The 8,699-nt window shown below is 59.8% G+C and overlaps 1 protein-coding gene and 3 non-coding genes across 4 annotated transcripts; all 4 read left to right on the top strand.

Moving 5' to 3' along the window:
- Positions 1–58: 58 nt before the first annotated feature.
- NOP56 (NOP56 ribonucleoprotein) lies at positions 59–7,514 on the top strand (the record flags this gene model as incomplete). The annotated part of the gene is made up of 11 exons (XM_032787959.2): positions 59–157; positions 995–1,109; positions 1,215–1,376; positions 2,056–2,254; positions 2,560–2,747; positions 3,266–3,417; positions 3,664–3,764; positions 4,560–4,708; positions 5,057–5,178; positions 5,387–5,527; positions 6,706–7,514. Coding segments are annotated over 11 exons (1,602 nt in total), but the record flags the coding sequence as incomplete, so codon positions are not given.
- LOC116829282 (small nucleolar RNA SNORA51) lies at positions 2,354–2,489 on the top strand. Its single transcript, XR_004374704.1, has one exon. It is a non-coding gene; the product is annotated as a small nucleolar RNA SNORA51 (small nucleolar RNA).
- Positions 4,839–4,909, top strand: LOC116829281 (small nucleolar RNA SNORD56). Its single transcript, XR_004374703.1, has one exon. It is a non-coding gene; the product is annotated as a small nucleolar RNA SNORD56 (small nucleolar RNA).
- LOC116829280 (small nucleolar RNA SNORD57) lies at positions 5,231–5,299 on the top strand. The gene has a single exon (XR_004374702.1). It is a non-coding gene; the product is annotated as a small nucleolar RNA SNORD57 (small nucleolar RNA).
- Positions 7,515–8,699: the final 1,185 nt, after the last annotated feature.

Genomic DNA, 8,699 nt, shown 5'->3' with positions numbered 1-8,699 from the left:
GGGTGGGGGAGGGGGCTGCCCGGGGGGGCCCGTCCCTCGGCTCTGACGCTCCCTCTCCCTCTCGCAGGTGCTGCTGCACGTGCTGTTCGAGCACGCGGCCGGCTACGCGCTCTTCGCTGTGCGGGAGGTGGAGGAGATCAGCCTGCTGCTGCCCCAGGTGCGGGGCCGCACCTCTCTGCCCCGCGGAATCAGGGGTTGTTCTCCTGCTGCTGCCCCAGCTCGGTCACCTTAGGCCCCAGGGTTGCGGGTGCTGGAGCCACTCGTGGTTCCCCCCGGAGCAGGGCCAGTGTGTGCCCACGTGCATAGCAGGGCCCGGCTCTCAGCTGGATGGCCCCCGGGAGGCTTGTCACTGCGTATGGGGATCATGTGCTCCCTGAGCTGACCTTGGTGCCTGGCCCAACGGGGGCTTCCCCATCTGTCCCTGGCCTTTTCAGGGGTGGGTGCGGGGAGGGAAAGCAGCAAGATGGGTCCTGGCAGGGGGGCCAAGGTGCATGGATGGGGGTTGCTGGGAGTGGGATTGTCCCATGGCAGTAGGACCTGGACTCCATTAGGAAGGTGGGTCGCTCTGGGCTGCGTGGGAACCCAGCCAGTGGGGCTGAGCCTCTGTTCTGTAAGGCAGGCTCAGGTGAGTGCAGTGATGAACATCCCAGATCTGTCAATCCACTGAAAGCAGTGATGTCACGTTATGTCTGAGCACTTGTCCCGGCCCGGGTGGGAGGTATTTGCAGCTATGCTGCTCCCAAGGTGCTGACAGGGTGTTTGTGATTCGAGCCGGTGCTGTGTTACAGCCAGGTGTCCCCAAGGGATCTTAGCAGCTTCCTGCTCTTACAGAGAAGCCGTGTGTGTTGGGGCTGCAATCTGTAGCCTGTGCTTTAGCCGCATTACTCATGGGGGCTTTGTGCTCAGTCAGTATATGTGCTGCTGGCCCCCCTGCAGGTTGGGGCCCCAAGCTGCCCTGTGTGATACTCACCTGCTGCCCTGTGGCCCCTTCCAGGTGGAGGAGAACATCCTCAACATCGGCAAGTTCCACACCATCGTCAGACTGGTGGCCTTCTCCCCATTCAAATCTGCCCAGAGTGCCTTGGAGAATGTCAATGCCATCTCGGAAGGTGAAGCTGGGCTCGCGGCTGCTGCCCTTTGGGCCGGCAATGGCCTTGGAGACTTGCTGCCCTGTAGCTGCACAGCCCATTAACGTCTCCCTCTTCTCGGGGCAGGGATTCTCCATGAGGACCTCAGGCTGCTCCTGGAGACCAACCTGCCGGCCAAGAAGAAGAAAACGTTGCTGGGAGTCAGCGATGCCAAGATTGGGGCTGCCATCCAGGAGGAACTGGGTTACCAGTGCCAGACTGGAGGGGTCGTGGCAGAGATCACCCGAGGTGAGAGGAGACTGGGGGGCCTCTAGTAAGGCCTGGAAATGCCAGCCGGCCCTCTGGGGGGTGATACGCCTGGGTCTGTCCTCCAGTACCCTGCATGTGTGTGGGGTGTCCCTGTTTGCGTTGGAGGGAGGTGCTGGGATATTAAGGGGACCACAATGCTCACTCCAGGCTGCCTTTGCTCCTTGGCTTGTCCTGGGGGCGGGTGGGGGCTCGGTACTCACTCCAGGCTGCCCTCGCTCTGTGGCTTGTCCCGGGGGCGGGCGGACAGGCAGGGACTCGGTACTCACTCCAGGCTGCCTTTGCTCCTTGGCTTGTCCCGTGGGCAGGTGGGCAGGGGCTCGGTGCTCACTCCAGGCTGCCCTCGCTCCTTGGCTTGTTCCGGGGGCGGGCAGACGGGCAGGGGCTCGGTGCTCACTCCAGGCTGCCCTCGTTCCTTGGGTTGTCCCGGGGGAGGGCAGGGACTCTGTGCTCACTCTAGGCTGTCCTCGCTCTGTGGCTTGTCCCGAGGGCAGGCGGGCAGGGGCTCGGTGCTCACTCCAGGCTGCCCTCACTCCATGAGTTGTCCCTGGGGCCGGCGGGCAGGGGCTCGGTGCTCACTCCAGGCTGCCCTCACTCCATGACTTGTCCCTGGGGCCGGCGGGCAGGGGCTTGGTGCTCACCAGAAGTTCTGTGCCCGCAGGGATCCGTCTGCACTTCCACACCCTGGTGAAGGGCCTCACTGCCCAGTCGGCCTCCAAAGCGCAGCTGGGCCTGGGGCACAGCTACTCACGTGCCAAAGTGAAATTCAATGTCAACAGAGTTGACAACATGATCATCCAGTCCATCAGCCTGCTGGACCAGCTGGACAAGGACATCAACACCTTCTCTATGCGCGTCAGGTGAGGGCCCTCTGAGCTGCGGGGTCGGAGGTAGCGCTGTGTGCAGAGAACACTTCTGCCCTGGACGGCGTGGGGGTTAATGTGGAGCCTGGGCGTCATCCCCTCCCCGTGCTTACCGCAGGCAGCGCAACACCCACCGCTGACTGCATAGAAAGGGGAGGAAGAGCATCTGCCCTGCATACACCCCAGCCAGGGAGCCTGTGACCTGGACTGTCTTGTTAGCAGGGAGACACGTCTGCTGCGGGGGAGGAGACGGCAGGTCCATCGTCTCCCCTCCCTGACGGCTCCCCTCTGGCCTCCCGCAGAGAGTGGTACGGGTATCACTTCCCAGAGCTCATCAAGATTGTGAGTGACAACTACACCTACTGCCGCCTGGCTAAGTGCATCGGGAACCGCAAGGAGCTGAGCGAGGAGAGGCTGGAGGCACTGGAGGAGATTGTGATGGATAGTGCCAAGGCCCAGGCTATTCTGGATGCCTCTCGGTCATCCATGGGTTAGCAGCACTTCTAAACCTATCCTGAGGGCTGGAGGGTGGGTCTCTAGTGCTGGCACCGGGGTCTCTGCACTGGGCTCTGAGGGCTCATGGGGTGGGGGGGAGGGAAAGGTCAGGAGTGCTGGCACTGGGGGCTTCTGCACTGGGCTCTGAGGGCTCATGGGGTGGGGGGAGGGACAGGTCAGGAGTGCTGGCCCTGGGGTCTGAGGGCTCAATATGTTGCACATGGCTCGGGGGGGGTGTGGGTGGGGGCAGAGCTGCTCTGGGCCCCCCATATAATCTGGTCTGTTCCTTCTTGATTAGGATATCCATTGACCAGAGGCTGATGGGGAGGGGCGGGGGGTCAGGGGAGGAATTCTCTCCCCACCCCCATTGGCTAGTACTGGCTGCGGTTGGCGGAGAGGCTCAGGACTCTGACCTGCTGCTTGAGGGTGGCGGTTCCTGGGTTGCAGTGCCCCACGGGGGTCACCCAGGCCCAGGGGCAGTTCTTGTCGTGCGTTGACATCTGCTCTCTGCAGGGATGGATATCTCCCCCATTGACCTCATCAACATTGAGAGCTTCTCCAGCCGGGTGATCTCGCTGTCCGAGTACCGCAAGGGCCTGCAGGAGTATCTGCGCTCCAAGATGGGCCAGGTGGCCCCCAGTCTCTCTGCCCTCATCGGAGAAGTGGTGAGTGGCCGGGGGCAGGGGTGGTCTGTGCTCCCCAAGGCCACAGAAATGATGTTCTAGTGTGAATCTGTCAATCCACTGAGCTCTGTGCTGAGACACGGTCACTGCTGATCCATGCCCTGGGGAGCCTGCCCATACTGGCCACCAAGCTGTGCCCAGGTGGCACCGAATGCGGCATTGCATGCTGGGGCCTGTAGTCACCTCGGCTCTCTCACCACCCTGCTTGTCTCCTTGGCGTCTCTGCAGGTGGGCGCCCGTCTGATCTCCCACGCCGGCAGCCTGACAAACCTGGCCAAGTACCCGGCCTCAACGGTGCAGATCCTGGGGGCGGAGAAGGCCCTCTTCAGGTACAGCTGCAGGGTGGTCGTGGTGATGGCAGGCTCCTGGGCTGCTGGGCTTGACACGTTGGCCAAACACGGCTGCATGCGTCAGTGATAAACCAGCCCCAGTCTCTGAGCGACCACCGAGGCTTTTCCTTCACTCTTGCTGAACAGTTGGGTCCTGGTGCTGGGTCTGTCATGGAATCCCATGCGGCAGGTTAGCTATTCTGATCGCTGGGCTGGGGGAGTGACAGGCAGAGTCTGAGAGAGACTAGTACCAGCCATGCATGGCAAGCTGGGAGGTGTCCAGCACCTGGCCTGGATTTCAGGCCTGGCTGTCACATATATCTGACTCCTGGGAAGGAGACGGGTCCAGGCAGCTTCTGCTGCAGCTGGGATCTTGGGTACTGGTGGACCATGGCTCCCCCAGGCTCCATAGTCAGTGCTGCTCCAGGGTGACTGCCAGCTGCCTACTGGTCACAGGGAAAGCCGCTCTCGTTGCTTCCTGTCATCTGCCAGGCTGTGTGAGGAGTGTGACGCTTTCTGGCTCTCAGCGTCTGGCACAGCTAGTGCCTTAGCCGTGGTTCTGCTGCTTTCTAGGGGTGCAGGAAAGAGCAGAACTGGGTGGTTTTTGGGGGGGGCCTTCAGACCCGGAGTACGGCTGCAGTCACCTAGGTGCTTTCACCCCCCTGAGCACTGGGCTGCTGCATTATACCAGGCCAAGCAGGTTGGATTGGGTTGGCAGTCTCTGGCCACAGGCCGCTCGCCAGCCCCAGCAGGATCAGGGCTCCAGAGCGACCTTCATTCCCATACTTGTTCCAGGGCCTTGAAGACTCGTGGCAACACCCCGAAGTACGGGCTGATATTCCACTCCACCTTCATCGGGCGAGCGGCTACCCGCAACAAGGGGCGCATCTCCCGCTACCTGGCCAACAAGTGCACCATCGCCTCCAGGATAGACTGCTTCTCAGGTGCCACTTTCACCTGAGCCCCTGCCAAGCCCGGCTGGGGGAGGGTCCTGCCTGGGTGCTGTCCCTCCAGTGGCACGAGACGCCGAGCTGGAGGCCAGTGGAGTGTCAGTCACACAAATCCCAGCGGCTTCTGCAATGATGGGAATATTTTTCGTCAACAGCATTTCACGTGGTGAATGGTGACACCTGTTTTCTGAGCAAAGCCGGCTTGGGGGCTGGGAAACGGGGGGCTGCCAGCTGGATGGCAGGGGCTGGCAGTTGATGGGGAGTGGGCAGCTGGCCGTGAATGGGGTGGGTTGGCTTTGCTGTAGCTAGCAGCCTGTCATTCACGCTGCCCCCTCTCTGCAGATGTCCCGACGAGCGTCTTTGGGGACAAGCTCCGGGAGCAGGTCGAGGAGCGCCTGGCCTTCTACGAGACAGGAGAGCCTCCCCGCAAGAATCTGGATGTCATGAAGGAGGCCATGGTGGAGGTGAGGGGGCTGGGAATGGGCCTGAGGTGCTGTGGGACTCCTGGGCGGGTGCCGGACATGATGTAAAATCTCCTGCCTGACCAACTGCTGGAGGCAAAAACTGATTTAATGAGGCTGATCCGACACCTTGGGAGTGGGGAGCCTGGCCTGTCTGTCACGATGGTCTGTATTGTCAGTGCTGATGGAGCCTCCGTTGTCCCTTTGCCAGGCTACCGAGGTGGCTGCCGAAATCAAGAAGAAAGAGAAGAAAAAGAAGAAGCGGGAGAAGAAGCGGCTGGAAGCCTTGGCAATGGCAGCAGCTGCTGAGGAAGCTGAGAACTCTGTGCTGGAGACAACCATGGAGGCGGAGGTAAAGAACCAGGAACGAACCCTAGGGCCTAGGCTGGCTGCAGAGGCCCTCATGCTGTTCTCTGATGGGGAGGCCTGGACCTGGTATTTCCATCACGACTTGTGTGCTCCAGACAGGTCCTGTCCCAAGTCTCACCCAGCAGAGGGAGAGGATGGGGGCTTGGGTCCTCCGCCTGCCCAGGGAGCTCGGAACGAGGCAGTTTCTGGCTTCTCATTTCTGCCCCTGCGTACAGCAGTGAAAGGCAGTGGCTAGGGGCAGAGGCAGGTGGCTCTGGGAATTGCTGAGTGGTGCAGTGGGGCCTGGGCCTCAGCTCCACTGAGTGTCTGTCAGCTTGCAGCTCAGACAGATACTCTGAGCCCCCACAACACCCAAGGCAATGCCTCCGATTGCACAGATCTGGCCTGCATGCTTTAATTAGTGCAAGGGCTAAACGGTCAATGGGCGTAATGTGGGAATATAGCTCCTACATTATTGTTCCTAGCTGCCTGCAGACTCAGGCTGACAACGCTGTTAATTGGCCTGCCCTATAGGGTTGCAAAGGAAGAGTTTGAGGACGAGGGAGAGTGCAGCTGGAGCCCCAGTGTGCTCGCACAGCCCGCTTATGGGTCCGTGTACTGCCTTCACAGGGAATGTGCTTGGGTTGCACCTCTCCCTCCAATGACTGGAGCTCCTGGAGGCCTCAAGCCCTGGCTGCAGGGGACGATGTCCCAGAGCCCAGGCACTCTGGGACTGACGCGCTGGGCAATCCTGTGATTGAATGGGAGGTGCAGTGTGGGAGCAGCTACTGGCTGCCAGGTTTCAGATCCTCAGGCAGGGCAGGGAGTGAGGAGAAAGCAAAGGGAAAAGTGGACTGGGACCACCAGACCTTGCTCGGGCTGCCTGATGTGTGGCCACTATCCTGGGCTGTGTGAAATGGGCTGGTCCTAGTCCTGGCCAGCCTCCTCTCAACTGCTGCTCTCCATGTTGGGCTGTGGCTCTGAGGGGACTTGCTAGGGGATGTGGCCTAGAAACCCACGTGTCCACGCAGCACAGGCATCAACCAATGCCAGTCTCTGCAGAGCACTGCACTTTAGCCCGTGTAATGCCTGAGCTGCTCCAGCACCAGCAGGGCGTGGGCCTGAGAGTGCTACACCCCAGGGGGTTCACAGGGCCCCTCTAATCCTGACTCTCTGCTCCAGGAAAACGAGACAGAGCCCAAGAAGAAGAAAAAGAGGAAGCACCAGGAGACCTCACTGGATGAGAACGGGCTGGCAGAGGAGCCCTTGCCCAAGAAGCAGAAGAAACTGGCCCAGGAAGAGCCCTCCCAGTCAGACAAGAAGAAGAAGAAGAAAAAGGTCCATGAGGAGGATTAGCGAGGGCGTTACCAGGCTGTTCCGGGGGTCCTGCGCTGCAGCAGCACAGGCTGCCCAGCACCCAGACAGTGGCAGGACACTTACCTTTCCCGGCTCTCTAAACCTGTTGCTTCTTGTCCAGCATTTCAAGGCAGCTGCGTGTCCTAGAATATACCCAGCTGGAGCAGCCCGCATTAAATGCGTTTTGGTCTCTGGCGTCTCCCATGAGTCTGGGCAGAACTTCCAGTCCTGGGCTCGCTCCGGCAGAGGCTCGATTCACGGCACGTCGGGCTGTGCCTAGCCACTGGTTTGATGTGGCCGAGACAGTTATTCCTTGGAACGCGTCTGGCCTGGGACCGTGGAGCCTGCACCTTTGGAGCTGCCTGCGTTGGGCTGTTCCGTTCTCAGGCGGCTGCAACAGAGCGTGCTCCCACTGGACAATGCCGCCTCCCCTCTGCACTGCAGCAGCGTCCAGAGGCCAGCTGGGCCGTGGGAGGGATTGCTGGGCCAGGGACCAGTGCTTGTGTTTCTGTTCAAGCCTTGAGCTCCGTCCTCTGCACAGGGTGTTACTGCGGAAGCAGAGGGAGTGAAACGACCTCCTGGCCCTACCTGTGACTGAAAACAAACTTCCACTAACAATAAATTTCTCGAGCCTTTCAAGCCTCTGTTTGTTTCTAAGAGCAAGACTTCCCTGTGCTGCCCCAGCTCGGCCTGGTCTCTGGCTTCTAGCTCTGCAGGTTTGCAGCTGCCCAGAGCATGAGCCGGGGGAAGACAGTTGCTCAAGGCCAGAGGGTTTTAATTTCTTGGGTAAAGATTTCAAATAAGGCCAGTTGTGTCCAGTTGCGAGTCCCTCCTTCAGGCTGCCCCACTGAGCCCATGTTGTGGGCAGGACGCCAGCAATGGTGTGCACTGTGATGCTGGGGGTGTTCCCCCCAATCATCATAGCTAAGCCCCCCAGCACTGTTCATTTGCCTACGATAATGGTTGTGTCCTCTCCCTGAGGTGACTGGCCTGGCTCTGCCGCCTCTGCGTGCTAGATTACCCAGCGGGGCCCTTTACAACCCCTGTCCTAAAAACCAAGCAAGGGGGAGAGGATAAAACCTCAGTAGGATTGGAGGGGGGCATTCAGAGATGACCAGAAGCTGGAAATGAGCAGTTCAGTTTTGCTCATGTTTGTTGACAGCAGAGATGGGTCCCTTTGCTTAACTCTTCAATTCTCCTCCCTGTGGCTGCAGCAGTGCTCCCTCCCTGAGCCAGGAGGGCAGAAAATGGCCTGCTTTCTCCCTAGCAGGGAGGGTGACCAGGTGTTAAGGGCTATTGCACCCAGTTTGAGACAGCACATCCCCAGCCAAAGGCCAACAAGCAGGCCTGGCCTTCCTGTTTTTTCCCCATTTTCTCCATCTGGGTTCTAGCCACTGCTGCCTAGAACGCCCCCCGAAATGGTGGAATTGATCAGAATTGGCATCCAGCACTATCTATTAGACATGCCACGGAGGTGGGCAGGTTTTTAAACACCTCTATCCCCTGCAATGGCTGGGATTTCAGTCCCTGGTTGCATCTATCCCCCAGAACAGTCTAAGCACCTGAGAACCAATCTCAGCCTAACTAAAATTGCTGGGTTCAGCAGCAGGGAGCCAGATCCTGATTAATGGTGTGAAAGCAGGAGCACAGACTGCCTGATCTCAGGGGCCCTTTTGGCCTTACCTGCCACCAGGCGTGCCTAGTTTTATAGTCGTCATCACTGCCTGCTGGTTTCCCATCTGAATCTTCCTGGTTTGGGCCTGTGTCATGTGTGATCAGAGCTAACTGGGTAACTGCTGCTGTTCAGGTCACTGCTGCTC

This window comes from Chelonoidis abingdonii, chromosome 5 (assembly GCF_003597395.2).
Source record: "Chelonoidis abingdonii isolate Lonesome George chromosome 5, CheloAbing_2.0, whole genome shotgun sequence".
Classification (NCBI taxonomy): domain Eukaryota; kingdom Metazoa; phylum Chordata; order Testudines; family Testudinidae; genus Chelonoidis; species Chelonoidis abingdonii.
The sequence above is the reverse complement of the archived record's forward strand: the minus strand, read 5'-3'. Positions and strand labels throughout refer to the sequence as shown.